General features: G+C 41.0%; 3 protein-coding genes, 1 long non-coding RNA gene and 1 pseudogene across 4 annotated transcripts in view; 3 read left to right on the top strand and 2 right to left on the bottom strand.

Moving 5' to 3' along the window:
- LOC131693352 (large ribosomal subunit protein uL5) overlaps positions 1–5,448 on the top strand; it is a 39,408-nt gene extending 33,960 nt beyond the window's left edge. The window contains exon 2 of the mRNA XM_058981108.1: positions 5,242–5,448. Within this exon, the coding sequence (XP_058837091.1) occupies positions 5,242–5,372 (131 nt within the window). The 3' untranslated portion in view covers positions 5,373–5,448. The remainder of the gene's footprint in view (positions 1–5,241) is intronic.
- A 237-nt stretch (positions 5,449–5,685) lies between these two features.
- LOC131687419 (thiamin pyrophosphokinase 1-like) lies at positions 5,686–9,638 on the top strand (annotated as a pseudogene).
- An 8,592-nt stretch (positions 9,639–18,230) lies between these two features.
- Positions 18,231–19,328, bottom strand: LOC131687420 (uncharacterized). Its single transcript, XM_058971499.1, has one exon. The coding sequence runs from the start codon at positions 19,326–19,328 to the stop codon at positions 18,231–18,233; it is 1,098 nt and encodes a 365-aa protein (XP_058827482.1).
- Positions 19,329–19,544: 216 nt separating this feature from the next.
- LOC131687421 (uncharacterized) lies at positions 19,545–22,724 on the bottom strand. The gene is made up of 3 exons (XM_058971500.1): positions 22,454–22,724; positions 20,520–21,967; positions 19,545–20,432 (listed from the first exon to the last, which is right to left on the bottom strand). The coding sequence occupies exons 1-3, from the start codon at positions 22,722–22,724 to the stop codon at positions 19,545–19,547; spliced, it is 2,607 nt and encodes an 868-aa protein (XP_058827483.1).
- Positions 22,725–23,558: 834 nt separating this feature from the next.
- On the top strand, positions 23,559–26,586 carry LOC131689783 (uncharacterized). The gene is made up of 3 exons (XR_009305472.1): positions 23,559–25,424; positions 25,484–25,652; positions 25,808–26,586. It is a non-coding gene; the product is annotated as an uncharacterized LOC131689783 (long non-coding RNA).
- The last annotated feature ends 840 nt before the right edge of the window (positions 26,587–27,426 follow it).

The raw sequence follows: 27,426 nt of genomic DNA on the forward strand, positions 1-27,426 counted from the left end.
AAGGAAAGTGTTGCTGATTTTATTCTGTTCTGTCATAGTGCATATATTTTCTGTAAACATTGGTAAAAAATGACTTTTAAACACCAAATTACCGATCAATTTGTTGATAATTGTTTATGAAAATGAAGGAAAACCATCATTTTATAAGATGATGAGTAAACATCTTGCGAAAAGAGTATAAAACATAGTGGTTTCTAATATTATTCGCAGAGCTATATGCGCGCTGTTTCGAAATGTAATTTGTTGAGCACCGTAGCCGCCGCAACAGCATTTCCCATTCGTCCTAAGTTAAGCAAAACCTTCATGAGATGGTGTAAATTCATGAAACTCTCCAGATCAGGCGAGGAAAGAATATATCCGGCTAATAGGAAAGTGTCAGCTTTGTATCATGCACAGCCGATCATTCTCTCCGATAGTCTTCACTGAATCTCCTACGTAGTTCAAAATATGAAGGAGTTTGACATTGGTACTGATTGGGTCTCGGTTTCGAGTTGGAACTTTATTTATGGAACGATTTTTTATAACCACAATAATACCCCGATTACATTTCGAAGAAATGTATGAGTCAAATAGTTGCAAATGGCTGTAATTTCAGAATAATTGCAAATAAAACTAAATTTCTTACTCGTTTCATTCATATTTTGGCTGTGGTAAGCTTTTTTCGAGAAGATAATGAAGATTTTGTTGTAAGCAACGACTCACTTACGGGTGAAAAAAAGCAAACTGTATCACTTTGCCAGTTCATGAGCTGAATCATAGGTGTCGCATGACTAATTTTGGTTTTGCCGCAAATCGCCAATTGTCGGCGTGAGAAAAAGGCGTCGGCGGCGCGCCGCCGGTCTACCTTTCGGCGTCGGCGTTTGTTAAAATTTACTGGCGGCGCACAGGTTTACCGGCGAGTTTACTTATTCGAAGATTCTGTTAGTTTAATTTTTATAAAATTGAATTCTATTTTTCAGCTTCAATTTAATATTGTAACGGTTTTTAATAATCAGTGCAAGAAATTTTTTAGGAAATCGTTGTAGAATGAAGGTGAAGAACGGCACAAAAATCCTATTTTTAAAATAGAAGGTGAGACACATCGTTCCGAAATGTTTTCCTTTTCACTCGAGCACTGGAACCAAACTGTCGTCTGACTTTATCTTCAAATCAATGGAAAGCACCCGGAAATAAAAACTTTCACTGATCTATACTATCCCAAGCTTTATTTCCATCACTCGATTGAAGTCATGTGCCGGTAACACGCTTGCATCAATGACACGCAAAAAGAAATTTGCTCATTTGAGCGTCGCCCATCTTGATCGATTTTGCTGTCGAAAGTTTTCTTGCTTCGTGACAAGTGCTATTATTTACACTTCGTGCGTAGTGTCTGTTTCTCCCTCCCAGATGCAAACGAGGGGAACATAAGTTTGCTTCCGAACTTATTTGGCCTGCAGATTCAAACAACTGCTCACGTTTTAAAGAAGGAATCAACCTTTATTTTTGAGTAAAACGGGCAAATGATTGGATCATCAGGTTGATTGTGAAGACTAGGGTAACCAACCTAATTTGGACTCCTACATATTTTGGACCCTGTTAATGTATTTGCCACCTACACTGCCAAGTTTCTTTGAATTTGTTTGGTTTGATGCAGCAATTACATTCCTTTGGTTGTCTATTAAGTTTCAATATCATTAGTTCATCTATAATTGTTTAAAATTAAACAGAATCCACAGTTTTCAAAAATATCACCGAAAACGTTTCATGTTTCAACGATAGCCAAGAGGAACCGGTGGAAATGATACATGTTCAAATTGGATTTAAATGTACAATTATAATATTTTTTATCGATTTAATTAGTTTGTCTGATTTGGTATTATGCATGTTACGTGTTTGAAAAGGTTTCTTCGTAATGTTTTATCTAAAAAATCTTAAATAAATGGTGTCCACAATATGTCTTAAAAAATTGATGTCAACTTATTTTGTACACCCCTCGATTTTCTTTCTTGACAACTATTTGTTTATCGAGTTAGAATAATCAAAAAGTGAAAAATTCCAAAAACCAATGGATGTCGAAAATCAAACGATTGACGAACATTTTATTGAAGGCCATAATATGACCAAAGAGGAGACTTCTGAAATCCATGTTGAAGAACATTTATAGTTCGAATTTGTTGAATTCGACGAGCTATATGTTGACAAATCTAAGAGACATATCACAGCTAAATAATGATAATAAGAGTGTGCTTGCTGAATTCCTAGAATCTCCTGAAACACTCACACGAACAGTAACATCACGATTCAAGCGACGTAGTCCTGCTGTTTTAACATTGCGCCGAACAGTTGAATACCACAAACCGAAAACTGAAGAAAAAAGGAAAGTAAAGGAAGAGAAACAAAGAAAAACTAAGCTTAGAAAGACAAGAAACTACCTCGTAAACAAAAGAATTTAAAATTAATATTTAGTACAAGAAGATTCCTGACGATCTTTGAACCTTGATTTATCATCCGCTCTGTTAAATCTGCAGTAACCTAATTGTACCGAAAGTTTTTCTATTTCTCAAAATGATAGAACTAAAAAAATATTTCATGCAGCCAGCCCTCCATAGAAAGATTAATGTACCATTTTTGATTGGCAGCCACTGATTTGCTTATGTTATTCCTTCATGCATTAAATATACTGCAAAGAGAACGAGTCAGTAGGTCAATTTAGTAGAAAAAACTTCACTGTTTCCAAAATATATTCAGTCACATTCAGTGTGTCCAAAATATGCTTGGAACACTGTCCAAATTAGCGTGGAAGGGTCCGAAACGTTAAAAATTCATGCTGTGAAGAAAAGTCATTTTCGAGTTTATGTCAATGTATAAAACATCCATTGACCGTTTTCTTTCAAGAACAGTAATTTTGGAGCAGACTCGTGCATGTATTGTGCATTAAAAACATAGGCTAGCAAATATTTTTTGACGTTCACGTAATTTCATTTCCTCTAGGGGTTCAAAATTGGTTGGTTATCCTATTTGGTATACATATTAACCCTAGAACGTTGCACCTGCGTTTTCCACCCTAGAACATTGCACGGGGGTACAAACGTACTCCACACGTTTGATCGCAATATTCGCAGGCAAAAATACAAACAAAAGAGATGTATAATACATCATTTTCTTCGTGTTTCAGTTGCGAAAACAGCTGTGTGGGGGTAGGCGTAGCGTAGTTGGTAAATCGATTGCCTTGTACGCAGCGCACCTGGGTTCGAGCCCCGACCCCGCACATAGGGTTAGAAATTTTCATAAGAGATTTTTCTAACCCGAAGAGGTGAATGACCTTAAGGTTAAAACCTCTATAATCGAAATAAAAAAATAAAAAAAAACAGCTGTGTAGGTGAAAGCACGGAATTTATCGAATCAATGATACATAAATTGGATTGAACAAAAGAAGTGAAAAAATCGCGCTTTTGACTTATTTCACAAAAATTACTATAACTTTGCTAATTTTCAACCGATTTGAAAAAAATCAAATGATTCTAAAATTTGAAAGATTGGTTTAGAAACGGTACAAAAGGGAATGTTGATATTTTTGAAAAAGTGCAATTATTTGGAAGAGTGAAAGTTTAAAAATCGGGTTCTGGAAAATACCACGAAATGGGGTGGAAATTGAAATGAAAAATTATTTCTGACCAGTAATACATTGGTAACACGCAACGTTACTATTACAGCAGTTACGAGCCATTGTTTCGAAAAACTATAAAAAATAAACAATAAAACAATAAAAACCAGCAAAAATGACGATTTTTTTGCTTCAAAATTAAATTAAATTAATTGAATAAATGATTAAAAAGGATTATATAATACTAATTGTTACTTACGTAGTAAAACAACCAGTATTTAAACTGGTATTGTCACGAGTGACATTTCCTCTGACAACACGAAACCTGTCGAAACGCTAACGGCAACCGTACACTGGGGTACAAAGCCACGCCAACTTTGTCATCTGCTTCCACGAAACACTGGCAAACTGGCTATACCACCTTTTCCTACTCTTACTAGGAACTCTAAATTGAATTATGGTTAGGGTGCCAGGTCGGTAAATGCCGAATTCTCGTCTTCACATGGCTCCAAAGAAGGCGTGGGGTACATTTGTACCCCAGTGCAACGTTCTAGGGTTAAAAAAACTGAACATGTTTGAAAGGAGGAACTAACCCTTATGTTTCTAGCAAACGACTGTTGATGTCGGTGCAGCGAACGGATGTTGCTCCAACGACGACGGAGCCGGTAATGTGGTCTCATGCTATGAGTTGGCAGCAACCGGAAAATCAAAGCAGACCACGATAATGATTGTGTGTCCAATACCCAGAGTCGGTGACGGAAATAATTAAGACGAAGTTATGCCCAAAACTTTTTCTGGACATCAAACTACTTTTGAGATTTAGGTGGCGGTGGTTTAAATGATGGAGATGATGATGATAATGTCGCTAATCGTTTTCTGAACACACGTGATTTCCGACCTCGCATTGATTTTATATTATGTTTGAGTGAATGCAGTATTCTGTTTAATGACATTCGGGCAAGTGGTCTATTCAAGGTTATGACATTTTGGTTAATGAGATACGGGTAAATGGCTTTCGGACAAACTTCATTCGGGTAAACGATTTTCGAATATATAATGCGAGCGAATATTATAGAACTGAGTATACCTAGCTTTTTGCATTACAATAGATTTGTCTTTCAATCGGAACCTTAGGAAAAGGAGAACAGGAATAAGGCAGAAACGGATTCAATTCGAATTTTGTTGAACATAGAAAACGATGCTCAAATGCGCTAGCAAAAGAACATTTTATATATTTGGTCAAACTAAAATCAAACAAAATTTTGTCCTCAATTCGAGAACCGGTGTTTACTTGGCAGACATTCGCCATTTTTTCTGATTTGGCTTGTCCGTAGGCTGCACTGCCTATAATCGCGGTCCAGTTTCATGTAGAAAGGGAATTCCATAGAACCTGGGATTGACTTGCAATTGTAGGTTGTGCAATCTTCTTAGCTCACTAAATGTATTGCACTATAATTAAACACCACCCCTCATCATTCGGGCGATGTTCAGTCCTGTGCAAATAACATATCCAAGTCGTTGGTGATTCAAAGCTTTACGAATCTCATTGTAATAAAGCTCATAAATCAACGATACATGCTTGTAATCTATTTACTATACAGCGAAAATGCGCTCATTTTAAATTCATACATTGCATAATTTCAACTTATTTTTCACAGGATACAACGTTGCGCAGAGAAAACGCAAAACTGGTAAAATCGGATTCATCCACCGTCTCACCAAGGAAGACGCTATGAAATGGTTCCAGCAAAAGTATGATGGTATAATTCTGAACAGCAAAGCAAAGTAAAATACTTTCCACCATTCAAAGTTTTTACTGTCTTTGTAATAAGCTTATATTAAAACAAAAATATGGAAAAAATTTACATGTGATAATTTATTGAGTATTCCGAAACTATCTGAGCAAAATTTTGAATTAGGTCGTAAGTAACTTTGAGAACCTCTGTTTATTTACTTTCTCTTGCGATTATTACTGCGTCGAGGAATGGACAATTTGCTCGCGTATTTTGAAGAATCCTACTATGCATGAAATGAAAATGAATCGGATCACAATTATTGAAGACATTCACCGAAACGTACACGCCGCACAAACTGCTTCCTAAATGCCGCTGTAAGGTTGCCAGTACGTTTTTGGTATAGCTAGTACTTGTATTTGCTACTTCCGCTTCCCGTCAATCGATAGACAACACTGCTTCTGCTCCGCTACCGTCTCTCGTCTAGCCATCAGCAACCCAGACCCTGATGACACCACGACTGTTTCTCCAGGTAATGCGAAGGACGGTATATGTTCCCCCGAAGCTACACTCGATACTGCTCCCCCTCAAAGAAATCTCCACTTCTAATTAGCCGATGGACGATACAGCTGCAGTTCCGCTACCGCCACTCGTTCAGCGATCAGCGGCTCGAACCCTGATGACATCAGGACTGTTTCGGCTGCCCGACCATCCGATAGTGACTTATCTCAACACCTAGAAATACTCAACCAGAATGTAAGAGGAATCCGCACGAAGATCAACAAACTGTTTGTGACTACACTTGATGCGAATCAGGATATTATTGTGCTAGCTCAAACAGGTAATTTTTCCGAATCGCGGCTTTTTCGCAAAGAGGGTTAATTTCTTTTGGAAATGGTTCTAAATGGCCTATTTTATAACAAGCAATGAAAAAAATTCGGGGGAAAGCTTTAAAGTAGTTTAAACTGGAAAAATAAGTTGTTCCCACTTACCTTACTAACAATGACATTGCTCATGAGAAAGTGACGTTAAGGGTGAAGGTAGTGTTATGCGGCTTTGCCGCATAGTCGAGTCCAAGGATTCGAAGCGGCGCAAAGCCGCTGAGAAACCGACGGACGAGGTGGTTTTGATCTTGCTATCGAAGGGTGCAATCAAACCTATAATCCACTCGTTTGCCCGGTATACGCAAACATAGGGGCTATTTCTAGTTTAAGTCGGACAGCACTTGAATGAAGCGATGTGGCGTAGCCACATTCGGCACTGACATTTTATTTTTGTAAATAAATACACTCAGGTTTTTTTACGCGGAGGATACAGGCCGCGTATATGAAAACCGCGTAAATTTCAAAATTCGCGTAAATGAACACCGCGTAAATTTCAAAAACCGCGTAAATTTCAAAATCCGCGTAAATGAAAACCGCGTAAATTTCAAAATCCGCGTAAATGAAGACCACTTAAATTTAAGAATCCGCGTTAAAGGGAACCTCGTTGATGGATACCGCGTAAATTTCAAAATCTGCGTAAATGAAAACCGCGTAAATTTCAAAATCCGCGTAAATTTCAAAATCCGCGTAAATTTCAAAATCCGCGTAAATGAAAACCGCGTAAATTTGAAAAACCGCGTAAAAAACTTGAGTGTACTATCCTATTGTTACTAAATAAAACATTGTTAATGCCTAATGTGGCTACGCCACATCGCTTTTTGTCATGCTGTCCGTCCTAGACTTAAACTAGGGATAGCCCCTATGTTTGAGTATACCGGGCAAACGAGTGGATTACAGGTTTGATTGCACCCTTCGATAGCAAGATCAAAACCACCTCGTCCGTCGGTTTCTCAGCGGCTTTGCGCCGCTTCGAATCCTTGGACTCGACTATGCGGCAAAGCCGCATCACACTACCTTCACCCTTAACGTCACTTTCTCATGAGAAATGCCATTGTTAGAAAGGTAAGTGGGAACAACTTATTTTTCCAGTTTAAACTACTTTAAAGCTTCCCCCGAATTCTTTTCATTGCTTGTTATAAAATAGGCCACTTAGAACCATTTCCAAAAGAAATTAACCCTCTTTTCGAAAAAGCCTCGATTCGGAATAATTACCCTCAAACATAGCTGAACGACCATATAAACTCGCTACAATTATTCGGTGGTATATACACGGTATATCGTAATGATTGACATAAAATTACTTTCAGCCAAACAAAGAGTTGTGGTGTTCTGATCGCTGTTTCAAATCGGCTGTCGTCTAATCTAATGTAAACAAATATGGCGGATGTAGGTAGTAACCCGGTCAGCGTGGCAAGCAGAAAGCTAGCAAAAGTTGAGCTAAGCGAAATTGATGCTGGCAGAGTTTCTGCGAGCATTTTGCGCGATTTGTGCGTGAATTCTGGCAACGAATTCGCTCAAATGCAACAACCGTTTCTGACAGAAGCGGTTGAACCAACCGATGCTGCTCACTTTTATCCCAAATCCAGCCAGATCCCTGCACGCTTCCTGCCACATCTTTATCAGATGTTTTGCTCGATTCGTGCTAAATTCTACCAGATAGGAATAACCAGGATCTTTGCACAGTTGATGTCTGAGTTATGCCATGGTTTTGCTCGGTTCCTGTCAAAATTTTCCAGAAAACGCGAGCGAAACCGAGTTCGTCCTAGCTCAACTAACCCGACAGAATACGCGCAGAAATCTGACAGGGTTGCCAAACCAAGACTGAGAGAAATCTAGCAGAGCGGTCTCTGCCAGAAAATTTGCTGACTGGGGAGAGTCGCAACCGCACATAGTCAGGGTGGCCAGACCTACCGATTTATCGGTAGTCCTATCGATTTTGGTCTTCCCTACCGATTCACAGACGACCAAGGTAAAACTACCATAATATTTCTTAACCTTACCGAAAACTACCGATTTTTATTGATTTTGGACACATCCTACTCAACATTCATTTTTGAGTTGAATTTGGTCTGAGATCTGTGTTTTCAGTATTTTACAATTCTATGTCAACACTACGTTTTTGGGACAATAACCTGGCCTACCGATAATTACCGATAAACTTTTAGTGACCCTACAGATATTAAGGAATTCTATCTGGCCAACCTGCATATGGTCTCTGGATGACCTAAGCGATGCGAGCAGCTGTGATGATGCCATGATGGACTAGCTGTAATTTCGCTCAGTCGGCCTATTCTACTGCACAAGGAACACTTTCGCTCTGTTTGGAAAAATGGTTTGTTGATTAATTTAAACATCGTTTCTGCTGCAATTATTTAAGCTTGTCAAATTCCAGCAAGAATCCGCATTACCGTCGACCGAGGTACGAATCGATGGGTGGGCTTTGTTAAGGAAAATATTGGCACAGAAGAACAATTAAAGCCATCCGATCTGGTGACGGGGATTTCGATTCCTGCACCGACGAATCCATATCGTACGCAATGCGGTTGAATTGTAAGGTAAGAACATTACAAATTTAAAAAAAAATTCATTCAAAACAGTATATTTTAACAGATAATCAAAACACCCGACCGGAATTCTATAGATTTCACAAAATCTCTCAAAGCGCTACAGAGCGCCAGCTACGGTAGCAAAATAGGTCGGATTCTGATGTTGTGCGAAAGTTCTGGCTCGTTCGCCTAAACCATGGCCAACATTAATACTTTGTTCCTGGCCCGTGACATTCTACCAAATGCATATGAATTCCTGCGATCCAGTAACTCTCTCAGTTGGCTACTACCAGCGGGAACCCACTCAATTAAATTCCCCCTCGGTTGGTACACGAACGTATCTGGTGTTCGCCTGTTCCTATTGGGCAACGGGCCGTATGTAGTACTAGTGGATTGCACTGGAACCTCGATAACCGGGTGATGGAGTTTGGTAAGCACTTCGAACACTTACTCTAGCCAGGAAGTTCAAATTCAATCAAGAGAGTGCCGTACTTTGGTCAATGGGAACGACCCCGAAGGATATGTTATCCAGCTTTTTACGTGCCATAATGGCGGTCTAAATTGTTCAGTTCGTAATACGTTTAATTGCCCTTTTTGACAATAACCGTTTACGCCAGCTTGACAGCAACGCCCAGTTGAAGATGTCGGGCGTTGATTATGTGCACGTATATTGTATTTAATCCCGTAAAATGTACGTCTATTATAGATAACGAAAATAATGTAATTTGTAAATGTGGTAATTATCTGCGCTGATTGGTCCGTACAATTCAAGCAAGCAGCGAGCGTTGCTAGGACTGCCTCTTTTTTATCAAATGAACTTCGCCAGGTATAAAAACGGCACATAAGAGAAAATTCGTCAGTTTGCTTTCTGATCTCGTAGTAGCTGCTACGTTTTGTGTCAGCTCAAACTCTTCGCTTGGAATATATTCAATGACTGCCGCCAGGCATCATTCCACCCAATAATGCACAGGCGTGGCGTACATACAATGATCAGCGCACATCGCAGAAAAAAGCAGATGGCTCTTTTTTCGGAGTTCAATATGCGGATTGCAAGTGTGCGCTTTCGAAGGGGTGGTTAAGTGCGAAATACCCCGCTCTCTTGCTCTTTAAATTATGCTTGGCGGGCTCAGATAAATTCATCATTTGGTTAATTTTCTTTTGGTAAGCGATAGTATGATTGACGATGACGATTTTAATAGCATTGGTTGTTGTGTTGTGTGAAGGAGATGATGTTGGCTTATTGGATACTGATACAATATGTTTCTGCCATTGATTTGATACTCGGGGCAAACTGGGATAACTTTTTACGTATCATCTATGTATATGCTGTTATAAACACAGTTTAATTGTATAACTGCTGCATGTATGACGGGATTTACAGACATGTCGGAATTCTACAGACTTTGGTAGCCTCCTACAGACGTAGCAAGAGATCTACAGACTTTTAAAAGAGTAATAGTATTTAGCAAAATTGTAGTTATTCTACTGTATTCGACTACGAGTGTATTCTAGTGTAACTATGATTTACACAACCATCTAGAGACATTTACAGGCACTTTAATTATTCTTCTGCAGACATTTCATTAAAAAACATGTGGCATCGCTGTCTGGTACTACATTTGTTGTGGGTTATTATCATACGTGGCAATTGAAGGGTTATTGCGAAAACTCCACACTAAGAAACCTGTTTGGTGAAGGTTTAAACATATTATGTACAGGGTATTCGTCTTAACTCTCTAATGCTGACATTCCATGCGCAAATGCCCTTCTGCTGGCTCTTAACTGTAAAGTAAGTACAATTTACAGTAAGTCCAAAAACTATTTGTTATCCGATTTGGCCCTTAAATTACTTTATTTGTACATGCCATACTTTAAAGTGGCCTATTTCTAAAAATATTCAGCAAGTGAATGCATTTTGATCCCACTATACATATGTGTGATGAAATATTCAATAATCAGATCTGGTGGGTAATACGGGTAGTAAAGGTAGTACTATTCAAGGTGCTTAGAGTTATAAGTTGATTCGTCTTTGGCAGTAACCAGGTGAGGAGTGAGGTAAGCGTGCAGCAAGCTGCGGAGTAGAAAATGACGGCGAACAACTTTGTTTACATACGGAGATTCAAGCAAACATGCATGGGGATGTAGTAAACAATGTTGTTAGCTGTCTTTTCTAGAACCAACATGGCTAATCGGCGATTTCGAGGATCGTATCACCTGAGAATAAAAGCTCCATGGTACTATTCACTTGAAAATAATCGAGTTGGTAATTACCCACTCGAAACTTTGGACGCCATAACTTAGCTAAAGACCATCAATTGGGACAATTTAATTAATGATATCATTTAGCCAACATGTTACTCTGAAATCACAATCGCTTTGCAAAATATTCAGGAACATGAAAAATATTCAATTTTTCAAAATCATTATAAATTGCTCTTTGAAAAATGGGCAGGCCAAAACACACCTGTGCAGGAGTAAAATGCACCACAACAACGGGGCACAATACATCATAACAAATATCGAAATAGCTGATTTTAATGCCGAAGGTAGCAAAAATTGCAGCATTCGAATTAACAGCCATACAATGATCAGCGCACATCGCAGAAAAAAGCAGATGGCTCTTTTTTCGGAGTTCAATATGCGGATTGCAAGTGTGCGCTTTCGAAGGAGTGGTTAAGTGCGAAATACCCCGCTCTCTTGCTCTTTAAATTATGCTTGGCGGGCTCAGATAAATTCATCATTTGGTTAATTTTCTTTTGGTAAGCGATAGTATGATTGATGATGACGATTTTAATAGCATTGGTTGTTGTGTTGTGTGAAGGAGATGATGTTGGCTTATTGGATACTGATACAATATGTTTCTGCCATTGATTTGATACTCGGGGCAAACTGGGATAACTTTTTACGTATCATCTATGTATATGCTGTTATAAACACAGTTTAATTGTATAACTGCTGCATGTATGACGGGATTTACAGACATGTCGGAATTCTACAGACTTTGGTAGCCTCCTACAGACGTAGCAAGAGATCTACAGACTTTTAAAAGAGTAATAGTATTTAGCAAAATTGTAGTTATTCTACTGTATTCGACTACGAGTGTATTCTAGTGTAACTATGATTTACACAACCATCTAGAGACATTTACAGGCACTTTAATTATTCTTCTGCAGACATTTCATTAAAAAACATGTGGCATCGCTGTCTGGTACTACATTTGTTGTGGGTTATTATACGTGGCAATTGCAGGGTTATTGCGAAAACTCCACACTAAGAAACCTGTTTGGTGAAGGTTTGAGCATATTATGTACAGGGTATTCGTCTTAACTCTCTAATGCTGACATTCCATGCGCAAATGCCCTTCTGCTGGCTCTTAACTGTAAAGTAAGTACAATTTACAGTAAGTCCAAAAACTATTTGTTATCCGATTTGGCCCTTAATTTACTTTATTTGTACATGCCATACTTTAAAGTGGCCTATTTCTAAAAATATTCATCAAGTGAATGCATTTTGATCCCACTATACATATGTGTGATGAAATATTCAATAATCAGATCTGGTGGGTAATACGGGTAGTAAAGGTAGTACTATTCAAGGTGCTTAGAGTTATAAGTTGATTCGTCTTTGGCAGTAACCAGGTGAGGAGTGAGGTAAGCGTGCAGCAAGCTGCGGAGTAGAAAATGACGGCGAACAACTTTGTTTACATACGGAGATTCAAGCAAACATGCATGGGGATGTAGTAAACAATGTTGTTAGCTGTCTTTTCTAGAACCAACATGGCTAATCGGCGATTTCGAGGATCGTATCACCTGAGAATAAAAGCTCCATGGTACTATTCACTTGAAAATAATCGAGTTGGTAATTACCCACTCGAAACTTTGGACGCCATAACTTAGCTAAAGACCATCAATTGGGAGAATTTAATTAATGATATCATTTAGCCAACATGTTACTCTGAAATCACAATCGCTTTGCAAAATATTCAGGAACATGAAAAATATTCAATTTTTCAAAATCATTATAAATTGCTCTTTGAAAAATGGGCAGGCCAAAACACACCTGTGCAGGAGTAAAATGCACCACAACAACGGGGCACAATACATCATAACAAATATCGAAATAGCTGATTTTAATGCCGAAGGTAGCAAAAATTGCAGCATTCGAATTAACAGCCTATGTGTATTCTACTTCACTTCGGTTATGTCTCTGACATTACCACCCATCTTTTTTGGATGCTGATGAGGCTGTACCAAAAGAAACCGGGTTGTCGTCCCAGACAGCTTTTATTGGACAGAAGGTCTGGCAGAACCAGAATACGAAGCGCAATGTTCCTGATCAGAAAACGCAGATTACTTGCTTCGAATGTGGCATTGATGGCTCAAGGTGGTGCTGGAGCAAATGATAGGATAACAGAGGTAGATCGCCTGAACGGTTTTAAAGTGAGGATTCCCCTAGAACGTATAAATATGGTTCGCGTGATGCAAATTGAGGAGGATAAGCTGAGGGACAAAAGAGTTCAGGATACGTCATTTAATGAGTTACCTGTAACATTGCCTTTTGATATTGATTCCGGCGCGAGTGCGCATATGCTTCGCGAAATGAGATATTTTAACCATTTGTGGAAAATGACAGGAAATGAGCAGTCGATTTCAATGGCTAATGGTGATACAGTGAGATGTAAACAAATGGGTAATGCAGTTGTACGTAGCGACATTGGTAATAGAAGATTCCGATTGAACCTTTACAAAGCATATTTTATTCCTGAGTTGCACTGTAACCTTATTTCTGTTTCTAAAATTGAGGAGGCAGGTAAGAAAGTTATATTCTATAACGGGAAAGTTCAAATTTTGGATGAAAACGATCAGGTGATTGCAAAAGGCAGAAAATTAAATGGACTTTACGTGCTCGATGTAAAAATGGATGAATTTTTGAGGCAAACGAATGATTGTGCGAATTTAGGTAAAGTTGCAAGGAATATGCATGTTTGGCATCAACGGTTTGCTCACTTGGGGGAAACAAATTTGAAAAAGCTAGTGCAGAATAATATGGTAAAAGGGCTCGATATTAAACTTAAAAGTGAGGTGCTTGATCCTATTGTATACGAAAGTTGCATAATAGGTAAGCAATCACGAGAAGCGTTTAATAAAGACGGGAAGGGTCGTTCAAAGAGGCCATTAGAGTTGATCCATAGCGACGTTTGTAGGCAAATGACAGAAAAGACATATGATGGGTTTAGCTATTATGTCTCTTTTATTGATGATTTCACTCATTTCGTGATAATTTACTTAATCAGAAATAAGAGTGACGTGTTTCAGAAGTTTGTAGAGTATGAAGCAATGGTTACTGCTCAATTTAATTCGAGAATTTTCATGTTAAGGTCGGATAATGGTGGCGTGTATTTTGGTAAAGAATTCATGGCCTTATACAGTGGCAAAGGGATCCAAATGATACCTACCGCACCATATACTCCTCAACAAAACGGAGTGAGCGAGCGTATGAATCGCACTCTGATGGAAAAAGCTATAACTATACTACATGAAAGTGGTATGCCTTGTGGGGAGAGGCGGTTTATGTCTCTGCTTATTTGACAAACCGAAGCCCCACAAACGCATTAGCAAAATGCAAAACGCCTTATGAAATGTGGTTTAAATGCAAGCCAGATGTTAGTAAATTGAGAGTGTTCGGTTGTATTGCCTATGCGCATATAAACAAGGTGCATCGTAGCAAGCTGGATGAAAAGAGCAAGATTTTGGCTATGGTCGGCTACAGTCCAAATGGTTTTCGTTTGTGGGATGATAATAGGAATAAAATTATCGTTTCAAGAGACGTTATTTTTGATGAAGGAAAGTTTTATTTCGATAAGAAAAATGAGTTCGAACGAAAACGTAAATGCGAATAAAAGTATAGAGAGAAGTGAGCAAGATTTAACGAAATCGCTAGAGGTGTCTGAGAATCAAAATGAAGAGGTAAATAATGATGAAGAAGATGAGGTTTTCTTAGAAGCGGAGGACGAATCTGAAGATAAATTTGAAGATAGTTTCGAAAATGATTCGGTGGATGAAATGGAATGTGAAGTGTTACCACAGATTAAAAGACATAACACTCGAAAACAATGCTTCGTCCGCTTTAACGGTCATTTTAAATATATTTGTAGTTGGGACTGTGCCCACATTTGAAATTATGGCGCCACTGACCTATGAACAAGCAGATGGGAGATAGACCACTAATGAAAAATTGTTCCCAAACTTGAGGGGTAACCCATCAGCAAATGAGTGTTTGGGACTGTGAATAAAAGGTGGAGCTAGTGTTCTGGGAAAATTACCGGATCGATGTTTTTGTGGGAATTCCCTCATAGTGTTATGTCTGTTAGTCTGTGGTGTTACGTCGAAATCAAAGATCTCGACGAGCACCTGTTTGGCATCGGGACTATGCTATTAATTTTGAAAGCAGTTTCTTTGTTGCAAATATTGAAGGAGAAATTCCACAAAATATTGAAACTTTAATGAAACGTGATGATTGGCCAAAATGAAAAGCTGCTATCGATGAAGAAATGGCTTCTTTATTGGAAAATCAGACATGGACCTTGGTGAGTGTCATTCCAAAAGGAAGGCGACCTATCAATTCCATGTGGATATTCACAATAAAGGACGAAGAGTCTAATCGGTTTAAAGCTAGGCTTGTTGCAAAGGGCTGTTCGCAACGCCCAGGATTGGACTATGGCGAAACCTTTGCTCCAGTGGCCAAAATGTGTACAATACGAACAATGCTTTCAATGGCTGTTAGAAATAATTTATTAATTCATCAAATGGATGTTAAGACGGCTTTTCTTAATGGGTCATTAACAGAAGATGTTTTTATGAGATTACCTCCTGATATGGATGGAAATATAAAGATGTGTAAATTAAACAAGAGTATCTATGGGCTTAAACAATCCAGTAGAACGTGGAATTTGAGGTTCAATGAAATTATTACTCAGTTGGGTTTTACAAGGCTTGAGTCCGATGCTTGTCTTTACATTTGTGAAAATCATGGTTTGTTTATCATAATATATGTTGATGACGTACTTATTTTTGGTAAAGATGTAAAGATGATAAAATGGTTAAAATACAATCTTTCCAAACGATTCAAAATGAATGATTTAGGGGAAGTTCATAACTTTCTTGGCCTAGATATCCGACGTAATTTTGAATCGGGCTGGATGATCTTGTCTCAAGAGAGATATATTTCGAAGATCCTAAATAAATTCGGGATGACTGATTGTAAATCGGTCTCCACTCCAGTGGATCCTAGTATGAAATGGAGGAAAACTATAGGACAACAGACCAGCGCACCTTTCAAGGTCTTGCTGGATTGTTTACAATATTTAACATTAATGAGTAGGCCCGACATTACGTTTGTGGTCAGTCTGTTTAGTCGATTTCAGAGTAACCCGGATGATTCCCACTGGAATGGACTTAAGCGGATTCTGAGATATTTACAAGGCACTCGTAGTCTATGCTTGGTCTATCGAAGGATGAAGGGCAAAGAGACACTTTGGGGATACGCTGACGCGGATTTCGCCAATGACGAGCAAGTTAGGCGCTCGATATCTGGAAGCGCATTCATGGTATTTGGAAATCTGGTGTCATGGGGAACGAAACGACAACAACTCGTCTGCTTATCATCAACGGAGGCAGAGCTGGTTTTTCTTTGTGCAGCATCGAAGGAAGGAATTTGGTTGTCAAAAATATTGTGTGAGATTCACATTCACAATATTTGAGGATAACATACCGTGCATAAAAATAGACCTTTCTCGTCAAAAAATTTTATGTGCAGAACAGCTTCCGTTTTCATCGCTGGATCAATTCTGAATACTGTCACGTTAATTTGGTGTCTCTAACTATTGAAAAAATCAAAAATTCTTCGAACTGCCCATTTCACTCTGTATTCCCCTGTCCTATTTTACCTCGATTCTCCATACTTTTACACCATTTGGATGAACTTCGAGTGGGGAATATGAAATAAAGTTACGGCGGGTAGCTTATAACAAAGTTCCAGTAGCCTACCGCTCGCCGGCATCGATTTTAATCTGGCTATTCGCCGTTTTGTTTACTGGGTATGAACTCCAAGAGTTCATTCCAATTTGTCAAAAACATTGTTTTGACGTAGATGAACCCCAAAACAGTGTTGCAGAATATACCGATTCATCGATATCTAAACCGATTTTTAATTTCAATTCCAATAAAGTTATTAAAATACCGATTTCTTTTTTCTTACCAAAAAATAACGATTTTCATATAATACGATCAATTAATATTACGTATGGGCCTTTTTAGAAGATGTCTTCACATTTCCACATCAAATCATCCGGAAATTGATTTAGCAATCTGCCAGGTTACTATCAAAATTTCAAATGAAGCTCAACAACCGATTCTGAAATCGATTGAACTCGGTAGGTTTGATTAGATAACATTAGAATGATCTATTATTTAAAACCAATAATTTGCAGGTAACTTTTAGTTAGCATACATCTTCACACCGATAAATACCTATTTTTTATTTAGAACTATACCGATATTAGATTTGTTCCAGTACCAGTAGAAAGTGGAAGTACTTCGGAGCAAACAGAGAGAAAATCGTTCCTATGTTCTCTTCTCTTTTTTCTTCTTCCGTTTGCAAGCTGGAGTAAAAAGTAAGTATTTTTTACTTCTGTTTGCTCCGGAGCAACTTCTGTGTACTAGAACAAACTTATTATACAAAACCATCTGACAACGCTGCTCTAAAGTGAAAAGTGCTCTTCAAACATCGATGACATCTTTTTTGTTTTTTTCCTGTTTTCTCCAAAGAGAATAGGGACAGAGACGAATAGTGTGAAGCCAAAAATACCTTATTGAGCAGACCAATCGTGCAATGTAAATAAACATTATTCATGCCTGAGTTAGAGGAGATAAGTATTGTACATCTATCAAAAAAGAAATTTGAGTTTTCGTCAGAATTTAGTTCAATCGTGATTGTAAGGTGCATTCTAGAGTATATGTATGTTAAAATGAAAGAAGCCCTTTGCAGCAACCGTTTATGTTTGAGAAGCTCAAAGCTATAATAGTTTTATTACTGTGATTATAAGAATTAAAATACATATTATTGTCGACTTACGTTAGTCTTCTGAGCAATTCACACTTCAGTTAATTCAGTTTCAGTTAATAATCTCCCTATATAATGGCTTATAACTTGGGGGGCAATGAAAATGGTATATATTTTCTGCTGCCTAATTCAATTCGGTAGCTTATTTTACCTGTATCTGCAGCGTACTAAACACTACCTAATTCAACGCAATACACAGCAATGAAGGCTGTAAAATAATATTCTATTCCGGAAAAATTAAATAGGCAAATATTCAGATGCTAGAGTCCGCACGTGTTCGCCAATCTTTCTCGATCTCCAGTCACCTCTTGACAGTCGGTTCGTATCGCGAAGAGACGTCAGTCGTTTGACAAGCTCGCTATCGCTAGTCCGAACATACCCCATCTGGTACAGTGCTGCCGGAACATCCCCCGCCCCGTGAATCCGGATATGGTTCCTGAAGCTTACTGGATACACCATTCCTTATCTCAATCAACGCCAACTTTACCACCGGCCGTAGCAATTCTTGGCCGCTGGATGTTCGTACAGTTGCTTGTCGAACTCTCCCGTCTGGTCCTGGATATACCTTCTCAATTTTTCCTCTGATCCAGGTTCTGCGTTTGCCTTCGGCTAAATAAACCAAATCGCCAACACGAATAGCTGGGACGTCGTCAAACCATTTCGATCTTCGGTTGAGAGTTGGAAAATACTCCTTTAACCATCGTTTCCAAAGGGCATCCGATAGATACTGGCTTCGCTTATAACTGCTTCGAAGTGTCTCCGCGAGGTCGACCGGAGTTCTCAATGGCTCATGCGCACCCGATGATGATCCACAAAAAATAAAGTGATTTGGAGTGATTGCCTCATCGCCGCTAGTCTCCAGTGGCATATACGTGAGTGGACGCGAGTTTATAAACCATTTTGTTTCCGCTAGGACGGTCAACAGTATCTCATCGTTTAGCTTACGACCGTCGTCGAGAGCACGCATGGTTTCTTTTACACTACGCACCATGCGTTCCCACACTCCACCCATGTGGGGGGCCGCGGGTGGATTGAACGACCACTGCGTTTTGGCATCAGTGAAAGTATCTGCACATTCACTATTGATCCGCTTAATCTGTTGCAGCAACTGTCGATTAGCACCGACAAAGTTAGTTCCGTTGTCCGTAAAAATTTCCACAGGGGACCCAAAGGCACGGACGAATCGCCGAATGGCCATCATACAAGAATCGGTGGATAAGCTGTGTGCTACTTCAAGGTGGACAGCTCTGACGACCAGACAAGTGAAAACTGCTACATACCGTTTCTCCTTACGTCTTCCAACCGTCACCTCAAGTGGTCCCAAATAATCAATTCCGACGTAACTGAATGGTCTGACATGGGGAGTAAGCCGCTGTTCTGGTAGTGGAGCCATTCGGGGGGCTAGTGGTTTGCTCTTTTGTAACGTACACCGTTGACACTCTTTTATAACGGTACTTAACATCGTGCGGAGTTTGAGTATGTCATATCGCTGACGGACTTCATTAACGACCGTTTCTTTATTTGCATGACCAAACATGCGATGGTAGTGATCCAAGATCAGAAAGGTAATCCTGTGCTTTTTAGGAAGAAGAACAGGAAACCGTGCATCGAAAGATGCGTATCCAGCGTTTGCAGTTCTGCCAAGAACGCGGAGAACTCCAAACTCGTCAGCGAACGGTCATCTATTGTAGGTTGGGGTAGATTTGTCAATACTCACTAGTAATTCAGCGGAAATGTCTCGATTTTTTAATAATATCGCTACTTCGTCGGAGAAGCATTCGGACTGGGCGACTCGCCACAGATGCTGCTCGGCCTTTTCGTATTCACTTCGATCCAAAGGAAAATCAATAGCTGGGACCTGTCGTAGCAAGCACTTAAGTTGATGGTCGACTGCCTTAATCGTCTGTATCGGTTGGCCATTTGCTTTCAGTTTACAGTTTCGGATGAAGCGGTATGCAAAAGCAATCGATCGAACTAACACGTTCCACTTAGATACTCGCTCCACGCCTTGTTGAGTTTCGGAGATCTGCATATGATGGAGTAAATACCGCGGTCGAAGTTCTAATTCTGTGTTCGCCGCGACTTTTCGTTGCTGTGGCCAGTTTTCCTCCGATTTCCACAGCAAAGACGGCGCATGAAACCACCTGCTGTTTATATCCGGCTCGGTATCATTTCCCCACTTTGTCAGGCAGTCCGCAACATTCTCCTTTGACGGTAACCACCGCCAGTCCTGCAGCTGGGAGTGTGTGAGAATCTCGCCTACACGATGGGCAACGTACTGCTTGTATCTTCGGCTGTCTGAGCGGATCCAAGAAAGTACGGTGCTCGAATCTGTCCAGAAGGTTGTACTGCAGATATTAAGAGAGTGACAATCGTGGACACGTACCGCCAATCTCGCTCCGAGTGTTGCCGCCTGTAATTCTCTCCTGGGAATAGATTGATACTTGATTGACGCAACTTTGCTTTTTGCCATGACCAACGTACAATAGACTCCCGCATCATTGACGACCCGAAAATATGCTGCGCAGCCTAGACCTAGTTCACTTGCATCTGTGAACACGTGCAGCTGGATAGAATGGGAATGATTTGGGTTAACACTGTTAAAATAGTATCGTGGAATTTTTAAGTGAGAAATTCCGGGTAAGAGGGATACCCATTTCTTCCACTTCTTATGTTCGTCCTCTGGAATTCGTTGGTCCCAATGAATGCCGCATCTCCAAAGGTCTTGGATCAACATTTTACCATGAATAAGATATGGTGCCAATAGCCCCATCGGGTCAAATAAACTCATAACGCAGCGGGCAGTTATGCGTTTCGTCGGCCAACCGTTTCCAGTCACATACTCAGCGAGATCACCTTGAAATTCGGTAGAGAACGTAAAGAAGTCGCCGTACGGGTTCCAAACCAACCCGAGAACTCGTTCCCAGCCATTCTGTTTATCCAGACCAATCTTCAATCGCTTTTGTTCGTTACATTCTCCCAATGCATGCAGAACTTGTTCGCTGTTGCTCATCCAGTTGCGCATTTCGAATCCAGCGCGCGCGTGGATGGTGCGAACTTCTTTAGCTCGCCCTATCACCTCTTCGGGTGAATCAGCTGAATCAAAATAGTCGTCCATATAAGTGCTTCCCATTATTGCTGCTGCAGCGCTTGGAAATTCATCGGCTGACTCGAGTGCATTTTTGTGCATCACGTGTTGGACAGAACATGGCGAGCAGGTCGCACCAAACGTCACCACATCCATGATGTAAGTATCCGGATCCTGTTGTGCATCAAATCGAAAAAGGAAACGTTGAGAGTGTTTATCCTCCGGAATGATTTGCACCTGGTGGAACATCTTTCTAATATCGCCTCCAAATGCGATTGGTCGTTCTCGAAACGTGCAAATGACAGATGGCAGCGATCGTAACAAATCTGGTCCTTTCATCAACTGCGAATTCAGCGACACGCCTTCAACTCGGGCTGCTGCGTCCCATACAAGCCGCTTCTTTTCTGGTTTCTTGGGATGTGTGACCACGTTAATCGGCAAATACCACACGCGTTTAGGGTTAGCCGCATCCAACTCCCTTTCAGTTGCTTTATGTGCGTACCCTTTCGTCAAGTATTCTCGAATTTGCTGGAATACGTTTTCGCGTAGTTCTGGATCTTTTGTCAGCTTAACTTCAAGGCCTTTTAATCTACGCACTGCCATGCCCCAACTGTCCGGAAATTCGAAGTCGTCGCTCTTCCAAATAAGTCCAGTCTCGAACCTGTTACCTATACGTCGTGTCGTTTGCTCCAGTATCTCTCGGGCTCGGATGTCGTCCGTTGATTCTGGAAGCGGGAGGGTGCACACCACGGTCTCTTCTAACAAGTATTGCTGTCGCATCAGCTCATTGAGCTCGTCGTCAATTACTCGCTGGCAATCGTGGAGCCCGTGAAACCCGCTTTCCATCAGCACGCTCTGACTTGGACCGTACACAGCCCAACCGAGTGTACTTCGAACGGCCACGGGGTCGCCAGGTTGACCAACGCGAGTTTCGAGTGGCGCAAACAGTTCTAGGTTCTGTAACCCAATCAGTACTTTCGGTTCTGCATCAAAGTACGAAAGAATTGGTAGACCTTGAAGATGAGTAAAACGTTCAACAAGATCCAAGATTGCTAGACTTTGTTTTGGTAGGTGTAAGTCTTTTACTGTGTGAGCCCCTTTTAAACAGTGTTGCTGGTGACTACCTCGAGCCGAGATTGTGATATCCACTCGTTTGGATGACCTCTCTGTACGCGCTACATTGGATGTCCAGATCAGTTTGAACGGTTCGGGTTCGCCTTTTATACCCAATTTTTTCGCCACGCTCATCTCGACAAGCGTCAATGATGATCCTTCGTCAAGGAAGGCGTAGGTGTCGAGTGTGTGTTGACCACTATACAGCGTTATAGGAATTATCTAAAACAACACTGATCTGCTTACATGTCCGTGTGTATTACACTGCGCTGTCACGGTGCGCTGCAAGACTTGCGAGCCTTCCTTCGCTTGATGTAAAAGTGGATTATGCAACTCACGACAGCCATCCACATTACATCGTATTCTTGATCTACACTTCCATTTACCGTGATTGAACAGGCATATCTCGCAAAGTTTTGCCTTCTCTGTAACCTCTAGGCGTGATAACATGTTCATTTGATGAAACTTTTCACAATTCCATACACGATGATCGACTTTCCCGCAGGCCGGGCAGGGCTGACGTGGTGGATTCTCGCCCCCGCCACTGCTACTATGAGCATGAACGTGCCCTTTCTGAGCTTGCTTTCCCCTCTCTTGGTTGGGTTTCTTCTTTCTCGCGTTGATCACCTCGCTTGCGTCCGCGACCAAAATGTCCATGAAACCGGCGAATTCCTTAAGCGTTGGCCCACTGCATCTTATACATGGCAGGCAGTTTCTCAACAAGATCTTCCATCAATGAAGGATTTGCCAAATGACTGTGGAGCTTAGCCGCTACTAAATGGTCGCACAACTGAAGCACGGCTATACCAAAATCTCTCAGGGCATCCAGGTCTTCTGGATCCGGTGCGTCCAACCTGCTAACCTTTTCCAAGAGGCCCTTCACAATCATTTGTGGTCGACCGTAGAAACGCCTCAGGTTTTCTATAATTGACGGTACGCATTCGGGGAACATTAATTTTGTAGCGACTCTTTTTCTGGCTTCTCCTTGAAGGCAGTCTCGCAGGCGAATAATGTTATCCACGTTTGTAAGGCCGCATGTTTTGTTCGCCAGCTCAAAGCTACTATAAAAGATGGGCCACTCCTCCGGGTCACCGGAAAAGGTGGGTAATTTCTTCGGCCAAACCTTTCTTGCGGCGATCTGACTCGCAGTCAGAACAATCTCGGTTTCTTCTGTTAATAAAGGTGGCCGTGGGTTTAGGCGTGGCAGTACTCGGCTTTGTGGGGAAATTTCGTTCAATTGCCCGTTTTCCCCTGCATCAGTATCGTTTTCACCGTCACAGTATTGGTTTACGGCTGAATGGCGTTGCGAACGTCGATTCGATAGCACCTCATGATCTGTAACCGATTCCTCGTCGACCAACAGAAGCCCTCCTTTTTGCCGTTCACGTTGGTCTTTCAGCCACTCTTGCACCAGCTCTGAGCCGTGCAACGAACTGCGTTCGCTATTGCGTTCGTCCACAATCGCTGTTTCTTCCAGCAGGAGCATTTTTTCACGTACTGCTCTTTCAGCTCTATCTTTTGTTTTCTTAGCTCCCGTTCTCTGTCCTGAATTGCCTTATCTTCCGCCAGGCGTCGTTCCTCTTCCTTGAACTTTTCCTCCGCCAACTTGTTCTCCTCTTCCAATCGCTTCAACGCTAATTGATTTCGAGCACGAGCTGATGATGGTGTAGATCGCACCGAACTCGTAAGCTGGCTAGCGGATTTCAGAACAGACGGATTTTTCAAAGGGGTTTGCGGATTTGGTGGGATTTTCTTGACAACGACAAGTGGATGACCGGGTCGGGTCAATTTGCGACTTGTATTGCTCTTTACATCCGGATCGATCTTAGGTTTCGGTTTGGCGGACTTTTTTTCACCCTTTTTATTCGCTGGGATGGTAGGGCAATTTGAGCAGTACCATGGGCGGTTCGATACCCCCGGACACACTCCGGCGCACATAAGGTGGTACCAGACAAGGCATTCGTCGCACTGTACCATACCCGTGTCGGCTGAGTTTGGCTCGGTACACTCACCGCAATCATGCCCGTCCGCTTCATCAATTGATCCTTCGGTCATATTTCTACTTGTCGCCATTCCGAATAGTTGCGGTACCGACCATAACCTTTGAGAGTGTTGAAATGAAAGAAGCCCTTTGCAGCAACCGTTTATGTTTGAGAAGCTCAAAGCTATAATAGTTTTATTACTGTGATTATAAGAATTAAAATACATATTATTGTCGACTTACGTTAGTCTTCTGAGCAATTCACACTTCAGTTAATTCAGTTTCAGTTAATAATCTCCCTATATAATGGCTTATAACCTGGGGGGCAATGAAAATGGTATATATTTTCTGCTACCTAATTCAATTCGGTAGCTTATTTTACCTGTATCTGCAGCGTACTAAACACTACCTAATTCAACGCAATACACAGCAATGAAGGCTGTAAAATAATATTCTATTCCGGAAAAATTAAATAGGCAAATATTCAGATGCTAGAGTCCGCACGTGTTCGCCGATCTTTCTCGATCTCCAGTCACCTCTTGACAGTCGGTTCGTATCGCGAAGAGACGTCAGTCGTTTGACAAGCTCGCTATCGCTAGTCCGAACATACCCCATCTGGTACAGTGCTGCCGGAACAATGTATGAGTAAAAACAAGATTTAGAATTATTTCATCTCTTTGTTTCGAAATGCACATCTTTTGATAAACAAATCCAACGATCGATGTACGGTTTGTTTTCAAAATATAATAGGAGTCATTTAAAGTGCTGCCTGTGGAAGCGGTTGCCAAAATTCTAGTGTTAAAATCATCATAAAGGGAGTGTTGCCGTTTTGATTGATTTTCGCTCTTCGTCTCTTTCTCTATTCTCTTTGGTTTTCTCTACCTATCTGTTATGTATTTCATCCTGCCAAGGAATCCAAAAACATCAGCTGTCTCCCGTTTCCCGAGAGTTCGCCGACCAGTTTTGCATTCAAACTGAAGAAACTTATAACTTCACCAGGCACAATCATCAGAATGAGATGCAGGAAAATATTTTCATTTTACCGTTCAGTATGAGAAACATTTTACAAATGATAATTGTGTATGCCCAAAAGATATTTGTGCGGATCTGCGAATCCGGTTTTTGTGGAATAATTCAACCAAAGGTTATAATGTAGCAGCGGTGAAGATTAATTACAATCATACGGCTTCATCCCACCCCGGCAGCAGATGAGCGCTGGCGAATGTTCTCAGCCACCTGGAGGAGGAGGTTCAGCGCGGAAGAAATGTTACCAGACATCGCCGATCTGGTGTCTGGACTTTTTTGACAATTTCATAGAGATTGGGTGTGCAGATTGGCGGTTGGAGTTCTGGGAGGGAACGACTGGTAACTTTAAGGTAAATTGTATGGAGTCACTTGTTTTTTATTACAAGTATTGACGGACGTTTCATTGCAGGGTATATACGAAGCCGAAAACACCCACAACAATGAAGTAACTAACATAAAGCTCGCCGGTGACAAAGTGATATTCGCACGGTTGAGTGGACGAATCGATTCTCTGAGACTGGAAACGTACACGCAAGGTTGTCAGATCGATTGGGGATTTACGTCTGCATATGGGTGAAGTAAGTTCTATGTTTGAAGCAATTTTTTAAGCTCACCTAGGGTGCAGAACAGACAGATTTTACTTGTTATTTTAAAATACTGTATATTATAAGTCATTTAATTTTCAGTCTGCAATAAGTATGTCATCAAGTGCCTTAATTCTTATTTTTTTTAGCCCACGTACGCACCGGTTCGGCAGGAAGCATTAGTTTATTTCAGCAATCCGTCCACGACGTTGCCAGCTCAACATAACGCATCCGAGGAGGAGCTTCGATGTATTCTGGAGTTTCACCAGCAGGGTTACCGGTGACATGTTTGGATGTGGCGGGCGGTACAGTCATGACTTGCAGCCAGGGCCACACTGTTAAAGTGTTCCGACTCGATAGCCACCTATTGCAGTTCACCCTAAAAGGCCATTGCGGTTCTATCACATGTATTTTCATAGACCAGTGGCAGGCCGAGATGGGCGCATCTGGTCGCCAGGATGGTGTGCTATGTGTGTGGGGCTTGAACTAGAACAGCTCCTACAAGACAATGGTTACGAGAGTGTTCAGCAGGCCGTTGGTAAGGGAGTGGATAATTTTTATAGTGTCGATTGTTGATAACAGGGCCATTTAATGGCGCCGCAATTAAATATAGAAAGTTACTAAATACATTTTGATAATAAACAAGACTTCTATTTACATTGATTTCAATCAGATAATTTATGTTAGAACTTGCTTTTCCTCTTCTATTTTCCCATTACCGCCTCCAGTGACCGCGTGGATGCTTTCGGTCACGGTAGAATCCTTAATTTTTCGTTTTCGCCTGCTACCATTCCTTGACCTTTCGTGCAGCTTCTTGTGTCCCATCAAATGACTATGTTCAACGAATCTTTTTCCACACTATTCACAGCCATGGGGTCGTTCGCCAACATGCCTGCGATTATGCTGGGTCAAATGTGCTCTTCGAAGAAACTCCTGCCCGCAGAGGTCACGTTTGTACGCGCGTTCGTTTGTATGGATTTGCATGTGCCGAGTCATGTGAGAATATTTTTTAAACCCGCCACCACAGACTTCACATCTGAATTCTCGATCTTTGCTGTGGATAAGTTTGTGCTGCGTAAGTTCTTTAGATTCAAGAAACTTTCTACCACAGATGTCGCAACTAAATATTTGATCCGCAAGATTCATATCGATGTGAACACGCTGGTGACGTTTCAAACTGCTGCTTTCCACGTAACCTTTGCCACAGATATCACACTTATACGGACGCTCGCCAGTATGCATGCGCATGTGGCGAGTGAGTTCAGCACTAGTTATGAATTCTTTGCCACAAATATCGCACTCTCCGAAATCTCCGAAAACGGGTTCTCAAAAAATCTAACTTATTTTCGAAGCATATGAATTCATGAAGCGGAATAAGCATATCATAACAACTTACCGTTCACCTATCTCCACCTTACCGTCCTATCACATGTATTTTCATACACCTGTGGCAGGCCGAGATGGGCGCATCTAGTTGACATTGCCAGGATGGTGTGCTATGTGTGTGGGACACATTTAGGTTCACTAGTCGTATGGGACGACAATACTGGATATGTAGCTCGGGAAGTCAGGCTTGACTGTTCCAATTCACAACTAAGTCCGAAGATTATGCTATCTGCCAGTGGTTCGGTAATTTGTGACTACGGAAATCAAATGTGAATCGTTCGTTTCCCACCTGTGGCGGCGGAAAAGTGGTTCGGTCCGGGGAATCGTAATGGGCCAGCTAAAGAAAACAAATGTACAGCAGCAGCCTCTGAACGAAGCCATT

This window comes from Topomyia yanbarensis, chromosome 3 (assembly GCF_030247195.1).
Source record: "Topomyia yanbarensis strain Yona2022 chromosome 3, ASM3024719v1, whole genome shotgun sequence".
NCBI lineage: Eukaryota > Metazoa > Arthropoda > Insecta > Diptera > Culicidae > Topomyia > Topomyia yanbarensis.

What these genes read in the sequence shown, in the direction of transcription:
- LOC131687421 (XM_058971500.1), bottom strand. Translation starts at nt 22,724, where the DNA reads ATGGACATTTTGGTCGCGGACGCAAGCGAGGTGATCAACGCGAGAAAG. An exon ending in GATATGCCTGTTCAATCACG is followed by an intron (nt 21,968 to 22,453) that starts GTAAATGGAAGT and finishes CTCATCTTCAAG; the next exon opens with GTCTACCAATTCTTTCGTAC. An exon ending in ATAAGAAGTGGAAGAAATGG is followed by an intron (nt 20,433 to 20,519) that starts GTATCCCTCTTA and finishes CATTCTATCCAG; the next exon opens with CTGCACGTGTTCACAGATGC.
- LOC131687420 (XM_058971499.1), bottom strand. Translation starts at nt 19,328, where the DNA reads ATGTTAAGTACCGTTATAAAAGAGTGTCAACGGTGTACGTTACAAAAG.